The sequence below is a fragment of the Stenella coeruleoalba genome (assembly GCF_951394435.1).
Source record: "Stenella coeruleoalba genome assembly, chromosome: 7".
NCBI classification, from domain to species: domain Eukaryota; kingdom Metazoa; phylum Chordata; class Mammalia; order Artiodactyla; family Delphinidae; genus Stenella; species Stenella coeruleoalba.
Genome location: NC_137153.1, coordinates 55,258,081 through 55,285,243, shown reverse-complemented (window position 1 = coordinate 55,285,243; position 27,163 = coordinate 55,258,081). Strand labels below are relative to the sequence as shown.

General features: G+C 42.1%; 1 protein-coding gene across 1 annotated transcript in view; it reads left to right on the top strand.

Annotated features, from left to right (window-relative positions):
* Positions 1–27,024, top strand: part of ADAMTSL1 (ADAMTS like 1) — a 468,040-nt gene extending 441,016 nt beyond the window's left edge. Inside the window, exons 27-29 of the mRNA XM_079927992.1 lie at positions 21,311–21,420; positions 22,209–22,429; positions 23,889–27,024. Of these exons, the coding sequence (XP_079784118.1) occupies positions 21,311–21,420; positions 22,209–22,429; positions 23,889–23,995 (438 nt within the window). The 3' untranslated portion in view covers positions 23,996–27,024. The remainder of the gene's footprint in view (positions 1–21,310; positions 21,421–22,208; positions 22,430–23,888) is intronic.
* Positions 27,025–27,163: the final 139 nt, after the last annotated feature.

Below are 27,163 nucleotides of genomic sequence, written 5' to 3'. Positions count from 1 at the left end.
TAACTGGTGTGACGTGATACCTCATTGTAGTTTTGATTTGCATTTCTCTAATAATTAGTGATGTTGAGCAGCTTTTCATGTTCTTCTTCTTCAGTATGTCTTCTTTGGAGAAATGTCTATTTAGGTCTTCTGCCTATTTTTGGATTGGGTTGTTTGTTTCTTTAATATTGAGCTTCATGAGCTGTTTATATATTTTGGAGATTAATCCTTTGTCCGTTGATTCATTTGCAAATATTTTCTCCCATTCTGAGGGTTCTCTTTTCATCTTGTTTATGGTTTCCTTAGCTGTGCAAAAGCTTTGAAGTTTCATTAGGTCCCATTTGTTTATTTTTGTTTTTATTTCCATTACTGTAGGAGGTGGATCAAAAAAGATCTTGCTGTGACTTATGTCAGAGAGTGTTCTTCCTATGTTTTCCTCTAAGAATTTTATAGTGTCTGGTCTTACATTTAGGTCTCTAATCCATTGTGAGTTTATTTTTGTGTTTGGTGTTAGGGAGTGTTCAAATTTCATTCTTTTACATGTAGCTGTCCAGTTTTCCCAGCACCACTTTGAAGAGACTGTCTTTTCTCCATTGTATATCTTTGCCTCCTTTGTCATATGGATTACTTGACCATAGGTGCGTGGGTTTATCTCTGGGTTTTCTATCTTGTTCCATTGATCTATGTTTCTGTTTTTGTGCCAGTACCATATTGCCTTGATTACTGTAGGTCTGTAGTATAGTCTGAAGTCAGGGAGTCTGATTCCTCCAGTTCCGTTTATTCTCCTCAAGACTGCTATGGCTATTCGGGGTCTTTTGTGTCTCCATACAAGTTTTAAGATTTTTTGTTCTAGTTCTGTAAAAAATGCCATTGCTAATTTGATAGGGATTGCATTGAACCTGTAGATTGCTTTGGGTGGTACAGTCATTTTCACAATATTGATTCTTCCATTGCAAGAACATGGTATATCTCTGCATCTTTTGATATCATCTTTAATTTCTTTCATCAGTGTCTTATAGTTTTCTACATTCAGGTCTTTTGTCTCCCTAGCTAGGTTTATTCATAGGTATTTTATTCTTTTTGTTGCAGTGGTAAATGGGAATATTTCCTTAATTTCTCTTTCACATTTTCGTCTTTATTGTATAGGAATGCAAGAGATTTCTGTGCATTAATTTTGTATCCTGCAACTTTACCAAATTCATTGATTAGCTCTAGTAGTTTTCTGGTGGCATTTTTAGGATTCTCTATGTATAGTATCATTTCATCTGCAAACAGTGACAGCTTTACTTCTTCTTTTCTGATTTGGATTCCTTTTATTTCCTTTTCTTCTCTGATTGCCGTGGCTAGGACTTCCAAAACTATGTTGAATAATAGTGGTGAGAGTGGACATCCTTGTCTTGTTCCTGATCTTAGAGAAAATGCTTTCAGTTTTTCACCATTGAGAATGATGTTTGCTGTGGTTTGTCATATATGGCCTTTATTATGTTGAGGTAGGTTCCCTCTATGCCCAGTTTCTGGAGACTTTTTATAACTGGGTGTTGAATTTTGTCAAAAGCTATTTCTGCATCTATTGAGATGATCATATGGTTTTTATTCTTCAATTTGTTAATATGGTGTGTCACATTGATTGATTTGCGTATATTGAAGAATCCTTGTATCCCTGGGATAAATCCCACTTGATCATGATGTATGATCCTTTTAATGTGCTGTTGGATTCTGTTTGCTAGTATTTTGTTGAGGATTTTTGCATCTATATTCATCAGTGATATTGGTCTGTAATTTTCCTTTATTGTAGTATCTTTGGTCTTAGTATCAGGGTGATGGTGGCCTAATAGAATGAGTTTGGGAGTGTTCCTTCCTCTGCAATTTTTTGGAAGAGTTTGAGAAGGATGGGTGATAGCTCTTCTCTAAATGTTTGATAGAATTCACCTATGAAGCCATCTGGTCCTGAACTTTTTTTGTTGGAAGATATTTAATCACAGTTTCAATTTCATTACATTTGATTGGTCTGTTCATATTTTCTATTTCTTCCTGGTTCAGTCTTGGAGGTTATAACTTTCTATGAATTTGTCCATTTCTTCCAGGTTGTCCATTTCATTGGCATAGAGCTGCTTATAGTAGTCTCTTAGGATGCTTTGTATTTCTGCGGGTGTCTGTTGTAACTTCTCCTTTTTCATCTCTATTTTATTGATGAGTCCTCTCCCTCTTTTTCTTGATGTGTCTGGCTAATGGTTTATCAATTTTGTTTATCTTCTCAAAGGACCAGCTTTTAGTTTTATTGATCTTCACTATTCTTTTGTTTCTATTTCATTTATTTCTGCTCTGATCTTTATAATTTCTTCCCTTCTGCTAACTTTGGGGGTTTTTTATTCTTCTTTAGTTCCTTTAGGTGTAAGGTTAGATTGTTTATTTGAGATTTTTCTTGTTTCTTGAGGTAGGCTTGTATAGCTATAATCTTCCCTCTTAGAACTGCTTTTGCTGCATCCCATAGGTTTTGGATCGTTATGTTTTCATTGTCATTTGTCTCTAGGTATTTTTTGATTTTCTCTTTGATTTCTTCAGTGATCTTTTGGTTATTTAGTAACGTATTGTTTAGCCTCCATGTGTTTGTGTTTTTTACATTTTTTTCCCTGTAATTCATTTCTAATGTCATAGCATTGTGGTCAGAAAAGATGCTTGATATGATTTCAATTTTCTTAAATTTACTGATGCTTGATTTGTGACCCAAGATGTGATCTGTCCTGGAGAATGTTCTGTGTGCATTTGAGAAGAAAGTGTAATCTGCTGTTTTTGGATGGAATGTCCTATAAATATCAATTAAATCTATCTGGTCTATTGTGTCATTTAAAGCTTCTGTTTCCATATTTATTTTCATTTTAGATGATCTGTCCAAGTGAGGTGTTAAAGTAACCCCACTATTATTGTGTTACTGCTGATTTCCTCTTTTATAGCTGTTAGCAGTTGCTTTATGTATTGAGGTGCTCCTATGTTGGGTGCATATATATTTATAATTGTTATATCTTCTTCTTGGATTGATCCCTTGATCATTATGTGGTGTCCTTCTTTGTCTCTTGTAACATTCTTTATTTTAAAGTCTAGTTTATCTGATATGAGAATTGCTACTCCAGCTTTCTTTTGATTTCCATTTGCATGGAATATCTTTTTCCATCCCCTCACTTTCAGTCTGTATGTGTCCCTAGGTCTGAAGTGGTCTTTTGTAGACAGCATATATATGGGTCTTGTTTTTGTATCCATTCAGCAAGCCTGTGTCTTTTGGTTGGAGCGTTTAATCCATTCACGCTTAAGGTAGTTATCGATATGTAGGTTCCTATGACCATTTTCTTAATTGTTTTGGGTTTGTTTTTGTAGGTCCTTTTCTTCTCTTGTGTTTCCCACTTAGAGAAGTTCCTTTAGCATTTGTTGTAGAGCTGGTTTGGTGGTGCTGAATTCTCTTAACTTTTGCTTGTCTGTAAAGCTTTTGATTTCTCCATCAAATCTGAATGAGATCCGTGCTGGGTAGAGTAATCTTGGTTGTAGGTTCTTCCCTTTCATCACTTTAAGTATATCATGCCACTCCCTTCTGGCTTGTAGAGTTTCTGCTGAGAAATCAGCTGTTAACCTTATGGGAGTTCCCTTGTATGTTATTTGTCGTTTCTCCCTTGCTGCTTTCAATAATTTTTCTTTGTCTTTAATTTTTGCCAATTTGATTACTATGTGTCTCGGCATGTTTCTCCTTGGGTTTATCCTGTATGGGACTCTCTGCACTTCCTGGACTTGGGTGGCTCTATTTCCTTTCCCATGTTAGGGGAGTTTTTGACTATAATCTCTTCAAATATTTTCTCTGGTCCTTTCTCTCTCTCTTCTCCTTCTGGGACCCCTATAATCTGAATGTTGTTGCATTTAATATTGTCCCAGAGGTCTCTTAGGCTGTCTTAATTTCTTTTCATTCTTTTTTCTTTATTCTATTCTGCAGCAGTGAATTCCACCATTCTGTCTTCCAGGTCACTTATCCGTTCTTCTGCCTCAGTTATTCTGCTATTGATTCCTTCTAGTGTGGTTTTCATTTCAGTTATTGTATTGTTCATCTCTGTTTGTTCTTTAATTCTTCTAGGTCTTTGTTAAACATTTCTTGCATCTTCTCAATCTTTGCCTCCATTTGTTTTCCAAGGTCCTGGATCATCTTCTCTATCGTTATTCTGAATTCTTTTTCTGGAAGGTTGCCTATCTCCACTTCATTTAGTTGTTTTTCTGGGGTTTTATCTTGTTCCTTCATCTGGTACATAGCCCTCTTCCTTTTCATCTTGTCTATCTTTCTGTGAATGTGGTTTTTGTTCCACAGGCTCCAGGATTGTAGTTCTTCTTGCTTCTGCCGTCTGTTCTCTGGTGGATGAGGCTATCTAAGAGGCTTGTTCAAGTTTCCTGATGGGAGGGACTGGTTTGGGTAGAGCTGACTGTTGCTCTGGTGGGCAGAGCTTAGTAAAACTTGAATCTGCTTGAGTGCTGATGGGTGGGGCTGGGTTCCCTCCCTGTTGGTTGTTTGGCCTGAGGCAACCCAAGACTGGAGCCTACCTGGGCTCTTTGGTGGGGCCAATGAGAGACTCTGGGAGGGCTCACACCAAGAAGCACCCCCCAGAACCTCCACCGCCAGTGTCCTTGTCCCCATGGTGAGCCCCAGCCACCCCCCACCTCCGCAGGAGACCCTCCAACACTAGCAGGTAGGTCTGGCTCAGCCTCCCCTGGGGTCACTGCTCCTTTCCCGGGGTCCTGATGTGCACACTACTTTGTGTGTGCCCTCCAAGAGTGGAGTCTCTGTTTCCCCCAGTCCTGTCGAAGTCCTGCAATCAAATCCCAGTAGGCTTCAAAGTCTGATTCTCTAAGAATTCCTCCTCCCATTGCCCGACCCCCAGGTTGGGAAGCCTGATGTGGGGCTCAGAACCTTCACTCCAGCGGGTGGACTTCTGTGTTCTCCAGTCTGTGTATCACCGAACCAGCAGTTATGGGATTTGATTTTACTGTGATTGCGCTCCTCCTACTGTCTCATTGTGGCTTCTCCTTTGTCTTTGGATGTGGGGTACCCTTTCTGGTGAGCTCCAGTGTCCTCCTGTCGATGATTGTCCAGCAGCTAGCCGTGACTCTGGCATTCTCACAAGAGGGAGTGAGAGCATGTCGTTCTACTCCGCCATCTTGGTTCCTTCCTCTGGTGATGCGTTAAACAGTGTCAGTACAAAGATACTCTCTCCAAGTATTTTTATTTCCAGGAGATGTTTCCTGTCTTGGCTGCAAAGCACTGTATCATGCAGGCCTATGCTGAGTACAACCAGTCTATCCTTTTTTCATCCTTTGTGCTTAGTCTAGTTTCACTTGCTCATAGGGTACCACATGTGGAGGTACTGCACTGGGCTCTTCACATGAGAGTTCCTAGTGCAAAATGACTGCACCAGCACCTCAGCTTAGACACTGCCGATGACTGTCTCTCTCTCCAATTCTGAATGATAACTTTGCTGGGTAGAGTATTTTTGATTGGAAGTTTTTTTCTTTCAGCACTTTGAAGATACTGTGCCACTCCCTTCTAGCCTACCAATCCTGCTGAAAAATCTGCTGTAGTCTTCTGGGCACTCCCTTATACCTAACAAGTTGTTTTTCTCTTGCTGCTTTTGAGATTCTCTCCTTGTCTTTAACTTTTGACGTTTTAATTATGTCTTTAATTATAATGTCTCTTTTGGGTTTATTTTATTTGGAACACTCTGGGCTTCCTGGAACTGGATGTCCATTTTCTTTCCCAGAGTAGTGAAGTTTTCAGCCATTGTTTCTTGAAATAAGTTTTCTGCTCCTTTCTATCTTCTTTTTCTGTGACCCTTATGATCTGAATGTTAACGTGTTTGATGATGTCCCACAGCTCCTTAAGCTATCTTCACTGGGTTTTATTCTTTTTTTTTTTTTTTTTTTTTTTTTTTGGCTGGGGGGTGAGTTCCACTGCCTTGTCTTTGAGTTGACTGATGCTTTCTTCTGCTTCATCTAGTCTGCTGTAGTGTATTTTTCAGTTCAGTAACTGTATTCTTCAGCTCTGTGCCTTCTGTGGTACTTTTTTATATTTTCTATCTCTTTGTTGAATTTCTCATTGTGTTCATCCATTCTTCTCCCTAGTTTTATGAGTATCTTTATGACCATTACCTTGAACGCTTTTTCAGGTAAATACCTTAGCTCTATTTCATTGAGGTCTCCCCTGCCCCCCACCACACACTGAGGTTTTATCTTGTTCTTTCATTTGGAACATATTTCTGTTTCTTCATCTTGCTTAACTCTTTGTGTTGGTTTCCATACTGTAGATGAAACAACCACCTCTCCCAGTCTTGAAGGAGTGGCCTCATGTAGGAGGTGAACATTGTCTTTCAACTCTGTCCCAGCTCTTGGTCATCTCTCAAACCTTTGTGCTTGTCACAGCAGCCTATTATATTTTTAATAGCTCACAGTGACCAGGTGATCAGTAGTATTCCCTGGATGGCAGCTGCACGTATCAGGGGTCTAGATGAGTATATAAGCTCTTTCCTAAGAGATACTGGAGCAATGCAGAGGGAGAGTGCAAAGACAGCACCCACAGCCTACATTCCTTGAGAGTAGTTTTGTAGTCCAATAGATGTGTGCCAAACCTGAAGCCTGCCCCTCAGGCCATAGCTCCAGTACAAATAAAGAGGATTCCTCCACAGAAAGGCTGGGGGATGTTCCTCAGTCTGCTGTGTGCACAGTGCCCTAGGGGTGGCAGCCTTCCAAGAACCAGCTATCTGATTGCCACAGTCCCATGGGACACTGAAATTCAAGCTCCCCTGATCACCTGAGCCAGGCAATCAAGGGGCATCCCTGGAGTGGCAGCTGCAAAAACTAGTGCACCAGACATAAAAACCAGGGCACCAGCTGCATGTAAAGCTCCCCTCCAGGAAACATGTGCTCTGGAGCACAGCAGAGGGAGAGTGCAAAGTTATTGCCTACCCTCTGAGGTCTCTAGAAAGGATTACAGTCAGTCCCTAGATGCATGTTTAATTAGAAGTCTACCTCTCAGACTGCAGCCATGATGACTGGCTAATAAGGCTCCTTCATAGATATACCAAGGTTCTGGCTCTGTTGCCTCTTGCTGAGCCCTAGGGGTGATAGCGGTTTAAGAACGCTTTTCTCCATTGGTTATAGTCCTGTAGGACCCACAAGCATACGCCCCACTGGCTGTCAAGAGTCAGGCTATGTAGTGGTGTCCCCTGGCAGCAGACAGTGGTTTGGGCTCCTTGTGGGGTGACATTGATTATTACAGCTCCTTGGGACCAAGAATTCAAACTCCCCTAGCCTCCAGAACCAGGCAGTCAAGAGGCCTTCCCTGGGCAGCAGCCACAAAGATTGGGGCACCAAATACATGCGAAAGCTCCCTTCCAGGAGATACTGGTGCTCTGGAACATGGCAAAAGGAGAGTGTGAAGATGGTGCCCACAAGTCTCAGTCCTGGAGAGTGCTCCAGCAGGCTTCTAGATTTGTGTGTTAAATTAGATATCTGCCCTCAAGCTGATGCTTTAATATAAGCAGGTGAGCCTCCTTTACTTTAAGTCTGGGTATGATCAGCTGTCTCTGAGTTGGGTCCTGGGACGTAAGCTGTGAGCCCCATTGGTTTTCCAAGTTAGATGTTGGGGGGGCTCATCTCTCAGATACAGGTCCCAATGTAGAGTTTGAACCCTTTGCTCCTTGGGGAGAAGCTCCAGGTTTTGAGTTTTCTCCCAATTGTTGGTCACCTCACTGGGGGCAGGGTTTATGTCCCAGTCCCTCCTACTTGCTTTGATGCGGTTTTCTTCTTGTTTGCCTAATGTGTGGTTGTCACTCAGGCAGCCTTTAGGATTTTTTAAGAAGAAATTGTTCCATATCTAGATGTAGACTCAGCGTATCTGTGGGAGGAGGTAAATTCAGGATTTTCCTGTATCATCATCTTAAACTGGAACCCCAAATCTTGTGTTTATTGACATTTTTTTACCAAGAGGCTCCAGGTTTCACCAAATGCTTAAAGAACCTGAAAGGCTACCAACCACTGAAGAAGCATTTAAGGTAAAAGCAGTCCTCTTGGTCAGGCAAATATGTCCAAAGCCAGTTACTGCTCCTTCTGCTACGGCCAAATATACCAAAGTCTTGCCAACCACATCTTTTTGTCTGACCAGGTGATGCTAGGAGGTATGAACTGAGAAGATAAAAGAGTAAGGCTCTGAAGGATCCAGCATGACAATGTTGTTCACAAACACACCAAGGGTAGGGAAAATGTAAAAATGCCCCCTTGACATGGACAACTGGAAGTCCTTTTCTTTAAATTATTGTGATAAAATATACATTTTAACTATTTTAAGTGTACAATTCAGTGGCATTAAGTACATTCATATTGTTGTACTACCACCACTATCCATCTTTAAAACTTTTTCATCATCCCAAACTAAACTCTGTACCCATTAAACAATAATTCCCCATTATCCCTTTCTCCCCGTCACTGGTAACCACTATTCTACTTTGTTTCTATGAATTTGACTACACTAGTTTAGTGGAATCATACAGTATTTGTCCCTTTGTATCTGGCTACTGTCACTTTAATGTTTTCAAGATTCATCCATGTTGTAGCATGTATAAGAATTTCATTCCTTTTTAAGGCTGAATAATATTCCAGTATAAGTATATATCACATTTGTTTATGCATCCATCTGTCACTGGGCATGTGGGTTGTTTCCATCTTTTGGCTATCATGAATAATGCTAGTTTGAACATGTTTGTATAGTATCTGTTCAAGTTCCTGCTTTCATTCTTTTGAGTATATGCCCCGAAGTGGAACTGCTAAATCATATGGTCATTCTATGTTTAATTTTTGAGGAACTGCCATACTGTTCTTTATAGCAGCTATATCATTTCACATTCTCGCCATCAGTGCACCAAAGTTCCAATTTTCCCACATCTTCAATGCTTGTTATTTTCTGGGTTTTTGATAGTAGACATCCTAGTGAATGTGAAGTGGTATTGAGCTGTGGTTTTGATTTGCATTTCCATAATTACTAGTGATGTTGAACATACTTTCATGTGTGTGTTGCCCATTCATACATCTTCCTTAGTGAAATGTCTATTCAAGGCCTTGTGTTTGTTGTTGAGTTGTACTTCTTGATATATCCTGAATATTAATCCTTTATCAGATTTATGATTTTCAAATATTTTCTCCCATTCTGTAGGTTGCCTTTTCACTCTTTTGGTAGTGTCCATTGATGAAGAAGAGCTTTTAATTATGATGATGTCCAGCTTATCTAATTTTTTCTTGTGGCCTGTGCTTTTAGTGTCATAGTCAAGAAATGATTGCCAAATCCAATAACATGAAGCTCTTCCCCTCTGTTTTCTTCAAACAGTTTTAACGCTTACATTTAAGTCTTTGATCCATTTTGAGACAATTTTTATATGGTGTAAAGTAAGGATCCAGCCTAATTCTTTTGCATGTGGATATTGTTTTGCCAGAACCATTTGTTAAAAAGACTGTCCTTTCCCCATTAAAAGATCTTGGCATACTTCATCTGACTATATATGCAAGTTTGTTTCTAGGCTCTCTATTCTGTTCCATTGGTCCACATATCTGTCTGCATGGTAGAACTACACTGTTTTGACTACTCTGAATTTATAGTAAGTTTTAAAATCATGAAGTTTAAGACCTCCAACTTTTTTTTTTTCAAGATTGTTTCAGCTATGTGTCTTTAATTTCTTTTTATAGTTTTCCATGTACAAGTCTTTTGCCTCTTTGGTTATTCCTAGGTATTTTATTCTTAGTGCTATCATAAATGGAATTGTTTTCTTAATTTCCTTTTCAGATTGTTCATCATTCATTTATAGAAGTGCAACTGATTTTTATATGCTGATTTTGTATCCTTCAACTTTGAGTTCATTCATTGGGATTTTAAGGGTTTTTAATGTATCTCTGTGAACGGTGATAATTTTGCTTCTTCTCCTTTCCAACTTGGATGGCTTTTTTCTTTTTTTTCTTGGTTAACTGCTCTGAACTTCTAATACTATGTCCAAGAATGCTGAACACTGCATTCTTGTTCCTCATCTGAGGGGAGAAGTTTTTAGTCTTCACTATTGAGGATGATGTTAGTTGTGGGTTTTTCATATATGGTCTTTATTATTTTGAGGTAGCAGTAGTTTCTTTCTACTCCTAGTTTTTTTAGTGTTTTTATCATGAAAGGATGTTGAATTTTGTCAAGTGCTTTTTCTGCATCTGTTGCGATGATCATGTGTTTTTTCCCTTCATTATGCTAATGTGGTATATTATAGTGATTTTCATATGTTGAAACATCCTTACATTCCAAAAATAAATCCTACCTCTTCCTGGTGTTTATTCCTTTTATTATGCTGCTAAATTTGGTTTGCTAGTATTTTATTCAGGATTTCATCATCAATAATCAGAAGAGATATTATTCTTTAGTTTTCATTTCTTATAGCAGCTTTGTCTGGCTTTGGTATCAGGTATTGCTGGCCTCATAGAATGAGTTACGGAGTGTTAGTGTTCCCTCCCCTTCAAATTTCAAGAAGAGTTTGAGAAAAATTGGTATAAATTATTTTTTTAAATATTGGGTAGAACTCACCAGTGAGGCTTTCTGGTACAGGGCTTTTCTTTGTTGGGAGGTCTTTGATTACTGATTCAATCTCCTTACCACTCATCGGTCTAGTCATATTTTTATTTCTTCATGATTCAGTCTTGGTGGGTTGTATGTTCCTATGAAATTGTCCATTACATCTAGGTTATCCAATTTATTGGTGTATAGCTGTTCATAGTACTCTCATTTAATATTTTTTAAATTTCTATAAAATCAGTAGTAATGTTGACACTTTCATTTCAGATTTTAATAATTTGAATGCTCTATTTTGTTTGTAGTCAATGTAGCTAAAGTTGTCTATTTTGTAGATCTTTAGAGAGAACTAATTTTTGGTTTCCCTGATTTTCTCTACTGTTTTTCTATTCCTTATCTCCACTCTATCATTTCCTTTCTTCTACTAGCTTTGGGTTTAGTTTGCCCTTCTTATTTCAGTTCCTTAAGGGCTAAAGTTAGGTACTTTGAGATCTTTCTTTTTAATTTTTTATTTTATATTGGAGTATAGTTGATTTACAATGTTGTGTTAGTTTCATGTATATAGAAAGTGATTCAGTTATACATATACCCATTCTTTTTCACATTCTTTTCCCATAGGTTATTACAGACTATTGATAGAGTTCCCTGTGCTATACAGAAGGTCCTTGTTGGTTATCTATTTTAAATATAGCAGTGTGCACATGTCAATCCCAAACTCCCAATCTATCCCTCCCCCACCCCACCCTTCCCCTCTGGTAACCATAGGTTCATTTTCTAGGTCTGTGAGTCTGTTTAGTAAATAAGCTCATTTGTATCATTTTTAAAGGTTCCTCATATAAACAATATCATATGATATTTGTCTTTCTCTGATTTATTCACTTAGTATGATTGATAATCTCCAAATGACATTGCTGCAAATGACATTATTGCTGCTTTTTAATGCTGCACATGACATTATTTCCTTCTTTTTAATGTTTGAGTAATATTGCTGCACATGACATTATTTCCTTGTATACTGTATTGCTATAAACTTGATCATGTTTGTGATCAATTTAAGAAAACTGAAATCATATCAAGCATCTTTTTTGAAACAACGCTATGAGAGAGATTAGAAATCAATTACAGAAAAAACACAAACACATGGAGGCTAAACAAACAATATGCTACTAAACAACCAATGGATCACTGAAGAAATCAAACAGGAAATCAAAACATACCTAGAGACAAATGACAACAAAAAAAAACGCTGACAATCCAAAACCTATGGAATGTGGCAAAAGCAGTTCTAAGAGGGAATTTTACAGCAATACAATCCTACCTCAGGAAACAAGAAAAATCTCATATAACCTTACACCTAAAGCAACTAGAGAAAGAAGAATAAACAAAACCCGAAGTTAGCAGAAAGAAAGAAATTCATAAACATCAGAGCAGAAATAAATGAAACAGAGATGACAAAACAATAGAAAAGATCAGTGAAACTAAAAGCTGGTTCTTTGAGAAGATGAACAAAATTGATAAACCTTTAGCCAGACTGATCAAGAAAAAGAGGGAGAGGCCTCAAATCAATAAAATTAGAAATGAAAAAGGCGAAGCTACAACGGACACCACAGAAATCCAAAGGATCATAAGAGTACTACAAGCAACTCTATGCCATTAAAATGCACAACGTAGAAGAAATGGACAAATTCTTAGAAAGGCCCACTCTCCCAAGACTGAACCAAGAAGAAATAGAAAAGATGATCAGACCAATCACAAGTGCTGAAATTGAAACGGTGATTTAAAAACTTCCACGAAACAAAAGTCCAAGACCAGACTGCTTCACAGGTGAATTCTATCAAACATTTAGAGAAGAGTTAACACCTGTCCTTCTGAAACTATTCCAAAAAATCACAGAGGAAGGAATATTCCCACACTCGTTCTATGAGGTCACCAGCATACCAAAATGAGACAAAGATACCAAAAAAGAAAGAAAATTACAGGCCAATATCACTGATGAACATAGATGCAAAAAACCTCACCAGAATACTAGCAATCTGAATCCAACAATAAAGGATCGTACACCGCGATCAAGTGACATTTATCCCAGGGATGCAAGGATTTTTTCAATATCCTCAAATCAGTGTGATACACCACATCAACAAATTGAATTAAAAAACCATGTGATCATCTCAATAGATGCAGAAAAAGCTTCTGATAAAATTCAACACCCATTCATGATTAAAACTCTCCAGAAAGTGGGCATGGAGGGAACCTACCTCAACATAATAAAGACCACATATGACAAACCCACAGCTAACACCATACTCAGTGTCAACAACTGAAAGCATTTCCTGTAAGGTTAGGAAGAAGACAAGGGTGTCCTGTCTTGCCACTTTAATTCAACATAATCCTGAAGTCCTAGCTGTGGCAATCAGAGAAGAAAAAGAAAAGGAATCCAAATGGGAAAAGAAGTAAAAATGTCACTATTTGCAGATGACAGGATACTATATATAGAAAATCCTAAAGATGCTACCAGAAAACTATTGGAGCTCATCAATGAATTTGGTAAAGTTGCAGGATACAAAATTCATACACAGAAATCTCTTGCATTCCTATACACTAACAATGAAAGATCAGAATGAGAAATAAGGAAACAATCCCATTTTCCATCTCATCAAAAAGAATAAAATACTTAGGAATAAACCTACCTAAGGAGACCAAAGACCAGTACTCTGAAAACTGTAAGATGCTGATGAAGGAAATCAAAGATGACACAGACAGGTGGAAAGATATACCATGTTCTTGGATTGAAAGAATCAATATTGACAAAATGACTCTACTACCCAAGGCAATCTACAGATTCAGTGCAATCCCTATCAAATTACCAATGGCATTCTTCATAGAACTAGAACAAAAAATCTTAAAATTTGTATGGAGACACAAAAGACCCCAAATAGGCAAAGCAATCTTCAGAAAGAAAAACGGAGCTGGAGGAATCAGGCTTCCTGTCTTCAGATCATACCAGAAAGTTAGTCATTGAAACAGTATGGTACTGGCACAAAAACAGAAATACAGATCACGGAACAGGAAAGAAAGCCCAGAAATAAACCCACGCATCTATGGTCAATTAATTAGACGATGTAGAAAAGATAGTCTCTTCAATAAGTTGTGCTGGGAAAACGGGATAGCTACATGTAAAAGAATGAAATTAGAAGATTCTCTAACACTATACACAAAAATAAATGGAAAGACTTAAATGTAAGACCAGACACCATAAAACCCTTAGAGGAAAACACAGGCAGAACAGTCTGACATAAATCACAGCAGTATCTTTTTCTATCTGTCTCCTAGAGTAATCGAAATAAAAACAAAAATAAACAAATGGGACCTAATTAAACTCAAAAACTTTTGTACAGCAAAGGAAACCATAAACAAAATGAAAAGAGAACCCACATAATGGGAGAAAATATTTGCAAACAATGCAACCCACAGGGATTAATCTCCAAAGCACACAACCAGATCATGGGGCTCAATATTAAAAAAAACAAACAACCCAATCAAATGATGGGCAGAAGACCTAATTAGACATTTCTCCAAAGAACGCATACAGATGGCCAACAGGCACATGAAAGGATGCTCAACATCACTAATCATTAGAGAAATGCAAATCAAAACTACAATGAGATATCACCTCACACCAGCAGAATGGCCATCATCAAAAAGTATAGAAACAATAAATGCTGGAGAGGGTGTGGAGAAAAGGGAACCCTCCTGCACTGTTGGTGGGAATGTAAATTGGTACAAGCACTATAGAGAACAATATGTGGGTTTCTTAAAAAACTAAAAATAGCACTACCATATTATCCTGCAATCTCACTCCTGGGCATATATCTGGAGAAAACTGCAATTCAAAAACATACATGCACCCCAATATTCATTGCAGCACTACTTACAATAGCCAAGACATGGAAGCAACCTAAATGTCCATCAGGAATGGATAAAGAAGACGTGGTACATATATACAATGGAATATTATTCAGACGTTAAAAAGAAAGAAATAATGTCATTTGCAGCAACATGTATGGGCCTGGAGATTATCATACTAGGTGAAGTAAATCAGAGAAAGACAAATATCATATGATATTGATTATATGAGGAATCTTTAAAAATGATACAAATGAACTTATTTACTAAACAGAAACAGACTCACAGACTTAGAAAACGAACCTATGGTTACCAGGGGGGAAGGGTGGGGTGGGGGAGGGATAGATTGGGAGTTTGGGATTGACATGTACACACTGCTATATTTAAAATAGATAACCAACAAGGACCTTCTGTATAGCACAGGAAACTCTACTCAATATTCTGTAATAACCTATGGGAAAAGAATGTGAAAAAGAATGGGTATATGTATAACTGAATCACTTTCTATATACATGAAACTAATACAACATTGTAAATCAACTATACTCCAATATAAAATAAATTTTTTAAATTAAACTATTTAAAAATAGATAAACAAGAAGGACCTACTGTATAGCCCAGGGAACTATATTCAATATCTTGTAATAACCTATAATGGAAAAGAATATGAAAAATTATATATATACACATATATGAATCACTTTGCTGTATACCAGAAACACAACATTGTAAGTCAACTATACTTCAATTTTTAAAATACATTAAAAATAATAAAGTGAGTCTCTTGTAGATAGATTGCCAATCTATGCCTTTTGATTGGAGAGGCTTGTGTTTTCCATTTACATTTAAAGTAATTACTGATAAGGAAGGACTTACTTTTCCCACTGTTATTTGTCTTAGGTGTCTTATAGCTTCCCCCATTCATTACCTTCATTACTGCCTTCTTTAGTGTTTAGCTGATGTTTTGGTTTTGGGGTTTTTTTTGAGTATAGTCTGTAGGTATTTAATTTGTCGTTGCTCTTGGAATTACATATAACATTCTAAAGGTATAACAATCTAGTTTTAATTTATAGCAACTTAACTTCAACCACACACACAAACTCTATTTCTATAGAGCTCTGTCCCCTTTCCTATATGTTAATAATATAAAAGTTACATCTTTATACATTGCATATCCACTTACAGATATATAATTATTTTTAATGCATTTTGTCATTTAAATCCTATAGAGAATAAAAAGTGGAGTTACATACCAAAAGTATAATACTAATTTTTATATTTGCTCATGTTTTTACATTTGCTCATGTATTTACATTTGCTGGCAATCTTTATATCTTATGGCTTGGAGTTACTGTCTTGCATCCTTTCATTTTAACCTGAGGGTCTCTCATGTTTCTTATAGTCAGGTATAGTGGTAATAAACTCCCTCTCATCTTATCTGCAAATATCTTAAGTTCACCCTCATTTCTGAACGACAGTTTCACTGGATATAGAATTCTAGGTACATAGTTTATTTTTTTTCTTTTCAGCACTTTAAAGATATAATTCTCCTACCACCTTCTGGCCTGCAAGGGTTCTGCTGAGAAATCATCTGCTAATCTTTTTGAGGATCCCTTGTACCTGATGAGTCTATCTTGTTGATTTCAAGATTCTTTGTGTTTATTTGTAAGACAATTTCATTATACTGTATCTCAGTGTGGTTCCCTTTGAGTTTATTCTACGTGGAATTTGTTGAGCTTTTCGGATTTTTAGATTTGTATCTTTCATCAAATTTGGGAAATGTTTGGCAATTATTTCTTCAAATGATCTTGCTGCCCCTTTCTCTCTCCCTCCTTCTTCTGGGACTCCTACATGTGTATATGTTGGTCCCATTGTCATGTCTTTTCTTTCAGCTAATTAGACTCAATAATTTCAATTGTCCTGTTTTCAGGTTTGCTAATTGTTTCTTCTGTGTACTCAAACCTGCTGTTGAACTCTGCTAGTGAAATTTTCAATTCAGATATTGTATTTTTTAGCTCTACAATTTGTTTAGTTTCTTTTTATAACTACTAACTCTTTGTTAATATCATTTTTTCTGATTTCCTTTATTCATGTTTTTCTTTAGATCTTTTAACATGTTTATGATGGTTGTTTTAAAGTCTTTGTTTAATACATTTGATGCCCTGCTTCTTTAGGGCTGGTTCTGCCACTTCACTTTCTTCCTTGAATGGGCCATGATTTCCTGTTTCTTTGAAGTGCTTATGATTTATTCTTGGAAATTGGGCATTGAAAAAAACAGACATCTCTCCCAGTCTTTGAATATACTTTCTCTGTGCCTGTGCACACCTTCCCTGCTTAACTGGGTGTTCTCTGAACCGCGGGATCAGCCTGAGATGAAAGCTTAAGGTCTTCTCAGATCTTTCCTGAGCATATGTCTTGCCTGGGCCTGCTTGTGACTTTCAGAATTCCCCTTTATATATGGCTGCTTTTGAATGTCTTAATTTCCAAGATGGTCTCACCCCAGGTTGTCCCCAGGGCCTTAGGTGGTCTATTGCATGTCTCCATCTGTAATCTCCTGCCCCAAGTGTCTGTAGTCCCCTTGCAGCTTTCACAAGTAGCGGCTGCCACTTGATACCTGAGTTAGATGAGACAGAGACCAGTCCTTCAGGTAGCCCTCTGACAGACAGGATAGAACATTACATACTGCAAATAGGATCTTCTCTGCTCCCTACAGATGGTGGGAGGAAAATGGGCTACTGCTGCCTCTAGACCAAAACTGCCATGCTATATACCCTGAGAAAAACCATAATTCAAAAACATACATGTACCACAGTGTTCACTGCAGCACTATTTACGATAGCTAGGACATGGAAGCAACCTAAATGTCCATCAACAGATGACTGGATAAAGATGATGTGGCACATATATACAATGGAATATTACTCAGCCATAAAAAAAGAACGAAATTGAGTTAGTTATTTGTAGTGAGGTGGATGGAGCTAGAGTCTGTCATGCAAAGTTAGTCAGAAAGAGAAAAACAAATACCATATGCTAACGCATATATATGGAATCTAAAAAAATGGTACTGATGAACCTAGGGGCAGGAATAAAGACACAGACATAGAGAACAGACTTGAGGACATGGCAGGGGGCGGAGGGGAAGCTAGGACAAAGTGAAAGAGTAGCATTGACATATATACACTAACAAATGTAAAATCGATAGCTAGTGGGAAGCTGCTACATAGCAAAGGAAGATCAGCTCGGTGCTTTGCGACGACCTTGAGGGGTGGGGTAGGGAGGGTGGGAGGGAGGCTCAAGAAGGAGGGGATATGGGGACATATGTATGCATATGGCTGATTCGCTCTGTTGTATAGCAGAAACTAACACAACATTGTAAAGCAATTATACTCCAATAAAGATGGGGGGCAGTTTTCTTTATTGGGCACTTGCTAGGTTGCTGTAGGCCTTTGACTTTTTCAGAATTCCTATAAGATTAGTTCAGCCAGTTTCCAGTTGCTTTTTGATATTTCTGTGTGTGAATGAGGACTTAGAGCTACCTAGTCTGCCATTTTGCTGATGTCTTTTGACCACAACTGGGAATTCTTGAAGGAGTGATATGTCTCCGGGAGCCCTATTTCTTCCACTCTCATTTGTTTCTCTACTCATTGCTGGTTTGACTTCAGTGCCAACTGCCACGCTGAAACTGCCCTTCACGGGGTCACCAGTGCAGCCTATAAGTCAGGTTCCATTGGGTACTGCCAATTCTTACTCTATCTTGTTTGTTCTTTTTGACACATTTTGATACTACTGACCCTTTTTCCTTTCTGGAAACTCCTTTGTTGGTCTCTGTGAATACATTTTCTAAGTTCTTTCTTTTCTCCTTTCCTGCAGTTTAATTCCTTTTTTTCTCCTCTTCCTGCAGTGTCCCTCAGGGTTCTGCCCTAAGCCTTTTCATCTCATGCTTTCCCTCCCCTTGGGTTATACTACCTATGACTCCTAGCCACCACTGGTCTACTGAAGACTTTCAAATGGCTAGTGTTTAGCACAGCTCTCTTTTAAGTCACAGATCTATATATCCACCTGCTTAATGAACATATATATTTGGATATTTCACAAACATCTCATACAAAACATCTTCAAAACAAATTCTTATCTTTATGTTCAGTCCATAAACCCGAGACTCATCTTAGCTCCCTCCCTGTCTTTTATCCCCGTCAAGGCACCACTGAAGCCATGCGAATCATACTTTCATAGAATCTCCTCTCCAGTTCCATTGCCCAGTGCCTTCATTTTGATCAGCAAAATTTGTTACCTAGATTACTTTCTCCAGTCTATTCACTTTCCAATTCAATTACTGTACTGCTGACAGAATGATCTTTTTAAAGAGTAACTCTGATGGTGACACTCCCACTTAAAAACCTTTCTAGGTGCCTCCCCTCCCCCACCCCAACAAAGTGGCATTCATAAGAAAATCCAAACTCCTCAGACAGCAAACTCCTCAGACAGCTTACAATGTTTCTCATGATCTGGCACATGTTTTACAGCCACATTTATAATTCTACCTCTCATATAATTCTCCTGCAAACATTCCAGGGCTGTTTTTGCCATCATTCTTTCACATACGCTTTTATGGAACACATTCCCTACCCAAGGCAGGTGCCTCATAAATGTATGTTGGATTAAAAGAAGAATGTTGAATTATTACATGAAGCCAGGTTGTTAGAACTGAGAAGGTGGTCTTAGTTCTACTTAGACCAAAACCAGCATGGTTTTCAAAGACTTCAAAGAGGTAGGAAGGTGAAGGAATAGATCTTTGAATGACACTCTTCCAAAAGGATTTTCTTGTCAGAAACTATTATCATTTTCATTCTTACAGGAGTGGAATATGGAGGTTTGGTGGGCATCTATAGTTTGAATCACATCCCAACAATATATCACCAATGCAAAAATATTAAAAGGGGGGCTTACCTGGTGGTGCAGTGGTTGAGAGTCCACCTGCCAATGCAGGGGACACAGGTTCGAGCCCTGGTCCGGGAAGATCCCACATGCCGCGAAGCAGCTAAGCCCGTGCGCCACAACTAATGAGCCTGTGCTCTAGAGCCCGCAAGCCACAACTACTGAGCCCACGTGCCTAGAGCCCATGCTCCGCAATGAGAAGCCACCGCCATGAGAAGCCTGTGCACCACAATGAAGAGTAGCCCCAGCTCGCCACAACTAGAGAAAGCCTGAGCACAGCAACGAAGACCCAATGCAGCCAAAAATAAAATAAATTTATAAAAAATTATATTAAAAGGATTTTGAGATCAAGCAGTTCCCTGTAATTTGTAATGCCTCAAGGCTTGCTACTCTTTGAAGTGTGGTCCATGGACCAATAACATTGGCGTTCCCTGAGAGCCTTTAGAAATTCAGCATGGATGAATTAAGATGGGTGAACAGAGTGAGAAATTCAACAAAGTGATGATAGAAAATATTAAAAAGTACCAAATAGAAGTCAGAGCTGAAGAACACATTAACTGAAAATTGTTTAGGTGTTCAACAACAGACTACATGAAGCAAACAAAGGCTCAGTGAATTAGAAGTCAGGGCAGTGGAACTCACCTAATCAGAGAAGGAAAAAAAGTGATGCTAGATTAAAGGGCTTGCATTACATAGGTCCCAGAAGGAAAAGAAAGTGAGAAAGGGGCAGAAATCCTGTTTGAAGAAATACTGAAAGATTCCCTAACCTGGGGAAGGAACCAGACACCCAGCTCCAGGGCTCCAAATAGGGCTCCAAATAAGATGAACACAAAGAGGTCATAAATAATCCCACATGTATACGGTCAAAAAGAATGAAATCTTGCCATTTGCGACAACATGAACGGACCTCAAGGGCATTACGCTAAGTTAGAGAAGTCATACAGAGAGAGACGAATACCAAATGATCTCTCTTATATGTGGAATTTTTTTTTTTTTAAAAAAAGCAAGCTCATAGATACAGAGAACAGATTGGTGTTGCCAGAGGCGGGGGTGGGGTGTGGAAATAATGGGTGAAGGGCTCAAAGACTAAAACAATAAATAAAATGTTACACAAAACAGGATTGCTGCTTATAATTTTAAGGGTCAACAGCTCCCCTGTGGACCCCTAGGAGTCCAGATACTTCCAAGTTTAAGAGCCCTTGCTCTAAAGTGACCTCCGAGGGATGTCTGTCCCTTTACCCTACTCAAATAGCAGGTGTTTCGTATTTTACAGACACCATCGTTGGTGGCGGGTTTTGCCACGATGGTCTGGCTCTGCCAGCGCTGGGGAGAGCTTAACGATCTCCACGAGCATGGACTAACTATACACACCTAAGTCTACCTTTGTTCAGCCACCCTTGGTTTATCCTGGAGAAAATGAAACCAAAGAAAGGAAAGAAATCATGGACTTGGTTTCTTGGACGAATTTAGCAAGAAAACAATAAACCAAATTACCCTCTGGACTGAAGGAGGGAAGGAAGAGGGGCTTATTTAGAGGTGTTCAACTCTAAAGCCTACCACCACATTCCTAGTCCATTATGCCAAGATTAACCTTCCATATGGTTACTCTGGGAGGGGGCTGACATCTCTGACTGGCTCTATACTGCCATTAGCCATTTGCTAGCAGAATACTCACAGACCACAGCAAAGCTAAGCCTCCCACTATGGACTAAGCAAAAATGTGCTGGTGGATATCCTTTAAGTTGGTGTAAAGAGGGGCAAGATAAGTGATCTCAGGGCCTCAAACAAGCCCCTGCACAAGGATCTTTTGCCCCACGCAGCCTGGGCATTGCAGCCTGTCCTGTGACTTGGCTAACGTGTGTGTCACCTGTTTCTGCTTCCCAGTGCAACGGGCCTTGCGTCGGGCCTCGCCTCGCCGTGCAGCACAGACAAGTCTTCTGCCAGACCCGGGATGGCATCACCTTACCATCAGAGCAGTGCAGCGCCCTTCCGAGGTAAGAGAGAGCCATGGACTGCCTTTCCCCAGGCCCTGTGTCAATAGCACGGAAAGACGGTGGTAAGTAAACGTTTCTCCTCCAACCTTCCATGGTCCCAGCGGTCACCTCCATTCTCCCCAGGTCACTGGCCTCCTAGAGGTAGATGGCTCAGTGGTGGCCTCGTGCTTACTGAATGGGCCAGGCTGGGCTTTCCCCTTTCGGAGATGGAGAGAGAATGCAGAGGATGCTGTTCCTCTGAGGAGGCCTGATGGCACAAGAGACCCGTGCTGGCTACAGGGTGGGCAGGAGGTCAGGTCCACAAAGTGGGCACCAGACCCCAAGGGCTCCACCAGCCTCTCACTCTTGTCCACCTCCCTCTAGAAGTTATGCTGAGACCCCTGTCCCCAGGTCTCAGCCTACCATTCCTATCCAGCCCCCAGCCCCTGTCATCCTTCCCTCGGGGAGAGGGCTCATCACCCCCCCCCCCGGCTAAGGTCCCCGCCCCTGAGAGCGGCTCTGCCGTCCCCCACCCCGGTAGAGCTCATTCTCAGGTCATCCAGTGACACGGACATTGTAGAGATGAGCAGACAGAGGCCCAGTGAGAGGAAGGGGTCTTCTGAGACCCTACAGCCGTTCAGTAACAGAGCAGAGATCAGAACCCAGGGCTGGCAGCGCTGGGAGTTCTGAGAACTGGGAGTTCTCAGGGATACCTGAGGTTTTGGGGTTTCCAGTACTGTTTTCACATCAGCTCCCCTGATTCATCCCCCAGAGAGGCAGACCCTAATCCTGCCACCCTCCTACCACAGGCCCGTGAGCACCCAGAACTGCTGGTCCGAAGCCTGCAGCGTACACTGGAGGGTCAGCCTGTGGACCCTGTGCACGGCGACCTGTGGCAACTACGGCTTCCAGTCCCGGCGCGTGGAGTGCGTGCACGCCCGCACCAACAAGGCAGTGCCCGAGCACCTCTGCTCCTGGGGGCCCCGGCCCACCAACTGGCAGCGCTGCAACATCACCCCGTGTGAAAACAGTACGTTCCAACCCCACAGAGCCTTCTGCAGATTCCCCACGAGGCGTCAGGTGCAGCGGGCAGTCCCCGGAACTCAGCCTGAGCATAGGGCAGTGGACCAGCTTTCCCAAGGATCCTGAGCTAGGGCTGGAGTTGTTTATTTTCAGAGGGTGCATGGGTGCATGCAGGCAAGCAAAGGTGCATGCGAGGATATACATACACGTGTCCAGGCCACAAGAGATGGCTGGGTGTGGCCCAAGGGCTCCATCCTGGCCCCTGAGACAGCCAGGTGCCTTTGGCCAAGTGCTGGATGAAATCAGCCTCCAGCTCACCTACGGAGTCTGGCTGGTACCCAGAGGGGACAACTAAACAATGGCTCTTGGGGAGAAAGCACTGTTTGCGCCCAAGCAGCACACAGAGCACCTCCCGCTCAGCCAACCCTGCACCCATCACGGCTCTGCGTCTCACAGAACGAGGACCTGCCGACCCCCACCCTCCTTCGCAGCCCCGTGGGCACCCACCGGTCTGTGCAGGAGCCACACCTGGGATCTGATACTCATTCACTCCCTCTTCCCTCAAGCCTAGACCCCTCCTCCTTAGCCCAGCACCAGCGTTTGTATCCCCATTGGGTGAGGATCTATTTTTTTCTTCCTCTGGACCCAAAACAAATCGGAGGTGCTTCTCCACAGGGAAGGAGACAAAGCATGAAGCAAAGAAAAAGGAATTTTTAAATGTTGCTGTGCAAACAGGGCCACACTGAGCCTCAGATTCCCCACGCTGAGCACGTGCCATGTAGGCAAACAGTGCCAGTCCTTTTTCTACACGGGGTGGGATCGTATATGTCCTCTCGTGTGATGCTGACCCATCTCTGTCAGCTCCCCATACTCGGGACCACCGCTCCACGAAAGTAGTTCAGACTTACTATACTAACCACAGGTGTTCACGGCCCGAATCCACGTCAGCCTGTGCCAATACCGAACTAGGACGCCACGGCGCTCTGGTAGGCACGGTGAGGGGAAGGGGTAGAGAGGCTCGGGAGAGAGGACGAGCAATGAAGCTTCACGGGGGAAAGGAAGGCTCGCGTTACAGGGGGTGAAGCCACCAGACAGGTCCTCACTTGCACACCACCCCGAAGTGGAGCAGAATTTAGTCCTTCTGGGAAGCAGCTCAAGGAGGAAAAGCATCAATCAGTCAGAAACTCAACCGCCATGGGAAAAGGCCCCCCTGCCCAGGAGGTGAGGCGGTCCTGAGCGCCTTCAGGAAGGAAGGGGGCTATCGGTATTCGGCCCCCAGTCGCAGCCTGAGCCGCCCCCATGGTTGGCAGCCTGGGGAGCAAGTGGCCAAGCTCCACCGGAGCAAGGCCAGCCCAGAGGCCTCCAGCACGGGTGTCTGGTGCCCAAGGCAGACCCCAGGAGGCACCCGGTGGCCACGGCTGTTACCGAGCCTCCGTTTCACCTCTCCTTTCTGTCCCCTTTCCCAGTGGAGTGCAGAGATACCACCAGGTACTGTGAGAAGGTGAAACAGCTGAAACTCTGCCAACTCAGCCAGTTCAAATCTCGCTGCTGTGGGACTTGCGGCAAAGCGTGAAGACAGGACGCGGGGAGAACGCTACCCTGGCAGCACGGAGGACTCACGCAACCACCTTGGACAGAACTTAAGCTTTCTTCGTTTTATTTATTTATTTCCCCCTCTCCACCCTCCACCACACACACCCTCGTCAACCTCCTCCCTTGCCCTTCCCCCTCCCCAGACATGAGGACCCCAGCATGTCTTCTCTCTCAGTTAGCTGGAGGACAGAATGAGGGGACAGGACAAGGACGGAGGTCTAACGGAGGTTGCAGAGCAGACCGGGCCAGACAGAAAGAGCTCCCTGGAAGAGCCAGCTCCCTCCCCAACCTGGGTCCCAGGGAGACCTAGGAAGAGGCCAGCGCAGCCCCCCGGGGCCAGCAGGGAGCCAGAGCCACGGTAGACGGGAAAGAGAGGCAGAAGGGGAGGGTGCCAGAGGGTTTGTGAAGCATCGGTACTGACTCCGGACAGCCAACAGCATCTCTCCTGGCAGGAGACGGTTAAGGCAGGGGAGGGAGGACACCATCCATGCTGAGAACCCAGCCCAGGACTCAGCTCTTCCAGTGGGGGGCACAGAGCAATGAGAACTCAAACCACGGTGGAGGTAAAGGGGAGCCAATCCAAGTAGGCCTAAAGCGCACAGCGATGCAGAAAACGAAGTGGGGAAGGAAGGAACAGAAGCACAAAGAAGCCTGTGCGAGTTCCTGAGAGGGGGAGCGAAGGGGACAGGGGAGCGAGCGGGCAGCCACACGAGGCTCTGAACCATGAGCCCGAGTGCCTGGTGTACCAGTGCAGGCTCAGGGGAGTCTGCGGTGCTCAGCTCTGCTGCGCCCAGGAAGGCACAGCCCTGGGGCCCGGGCCGCGTGCAGGAGGTATGCCCTCCCTGCAGCGGAGAGGGGTCCCCGAGCGAGCCGCTCTGTGAACTGCTGCCCCTTCCCCCCGTGGCAGAGCTGGTGAGACAGCGGCGGGGCCTAGCTGCGCAGTCAGGCCACCCCTGGCATCTCCGAATCAAGCATCCCCCAGCCCGGAACGAACTGCTGACCTGGGCCAGGGTGTTTCGCTCATGAGTAGGCTGGGTTTCCTGCCTATATGGTTTTTACTGCTCCACCTGAGGGCCAAGGACTGGGGTCAGCTGGCCAAAAACCAACCCACTATTCAAGTTGCCAGGGTATCCATCAGATGAGAGCGACCAGGGCACCCGTGGAACCGCAGGCTTGCGTGGGCCCCTCCCGGGGCACGGTGACGGCTGCCCTGTATTCAGACAACAGGCCGGGGCGGGGCGATGGGGCACAGAGGCAAAGCCAAAGGATAACTAAAGCTTCCCAGACGCTCCTCAAAGGCTTTTCAACCCATTCCCTCCACACAGTGGAATACTATGAACTCTACCAGAATTAAAATACATTGGTTTTGCTAACTCAGTGGGCAAAGCGGCACACACACTCCAGGAATGCCCGTCAGCTACAGCAACGTGGCTGCAGCAAAGTGGCAAAACTGAAAATCTGGGACATCGTGGCTCATTGTCAATGAAAGTGCTCACTCAGCAGAGCGGTTTGGGGGCGAGTGATTTTGGCCTGCGCCCCCCAATCCCAGTGGCCACCATTTAGTAGCAGCTGGGGCAGAGCAGGGTGGCCGGAGTCACTCACCCCTCAGCCGAACCGCCCCCTCACATACAGACTCGCAAAACGTCACACACCTCGGGGCCACCACTGACATCCGGGCTGCATTTTCTAGCCAGCCTGGAAGTACAAGTTAGTGGGGGAGACATTACGCTTTGTTTCTCCCCAGGTGAGCTATGGACAGTTAAGGTGGTTCTTTCTTCCTCACCACAATAATGGGCTCTAAGAAATCATGTTCCTAAAAATCAGTGTAATGTTTATTTAAAATAAAAGAGAATGTTTTCTATGTATATCTTTTGTGAATATTTATTAGGATTTCCTGTATAAAAAAGTGCAATATTAACAATTGTACATTGTCTTCCAGAAAAAAAAACAAAATATTTGGGGGACTTTTTATTAACTTCCTGCAGTTGTGTTCCTGTAAACTCGGTGGTGATTATTGTATTGTTCCTATTTTTAATAGAACCTGATGTTTAACTCTGGATCCATTCGCTGTGTACAGAATACATTGTAAAAGCTAGCACAGGATGACAGGGCAATAAGAGGGGATTCGTTTGTGACACAATAGTTATGCATGGAATGTGCAAGACAGATTCCATACTACTACTAATGTGGTTGATACTATCTAGCTCAATAGCTATGGAAAACCAGTGGCCAATATTTACATTTCCTAAATAGCAGGTGTCCTCCAGCTCCACCACGTGTCGGGTTGTAGCAGGTGGAGGTGGGTTTCAGAGTGAGCTTGGAGGACCTAGGTTTGGGGCGGGCAGCAGCGTGCTCCTTGCATGAGATGAATGTACATTTACTGTCTGTTCTGTGAATTGTGACTCGGCAGCACCAGAAGATTATTAGGGCTGCTGAAGAATGTGGAAGGCAGCACTTCCTCCCCTAAAACACAAAACTCTATTTATATTTTTTGTACAGATAATACAGCTTATTTATTTAAATCTTGTCGTCCGAGTCTCTATTAAGCTCAGCCTTCCTATCTTGTTTTGGGCAGGGGGGTGAGGCTGGTTCCCAGTCACTTATGTGAGTTTGCATGGGAAGCCGGGGGCCATGAACCCAGAGGAGCTAGATGTGCACAAATTGAGGCTTACTGCTGTCTTTGACAATCATCTCATTTATGACCCTGTGTGTCAGCAGACCTCGGAGAGATGGAGGATTTGGTTCCAGACCACTGCAGTAAAGCAGATATCACAATAAAGGAATTCCCACGAAGTTTTCGGTTTCGCGGTGCATATAAAAATTATGTTTACACTATACTGTAGTCTATTAAGTGTATAATAGCATTATGTCTTTAAAAACAATGTACATACCTTAAGTAAAAATACTTTTTTGCTAGAAAATGCTAAAGATCACCTGAGCCTTCAGCAAGTCACAGTAGTAACATCAAAGGTCACTGATCACGGATCACCATAGCAAATGTAATCATGATGAAAATTTTGAAATATTGTGAGAATTAACAAAACGTGACACAGAGACACAAAGTGAGCGAGTGTTGTTTGAAAACTGGCGCCAACAGACCTGCTCAGGGTGGGGTTGCCACAAACCTTCCATTTGTAATACACACAGT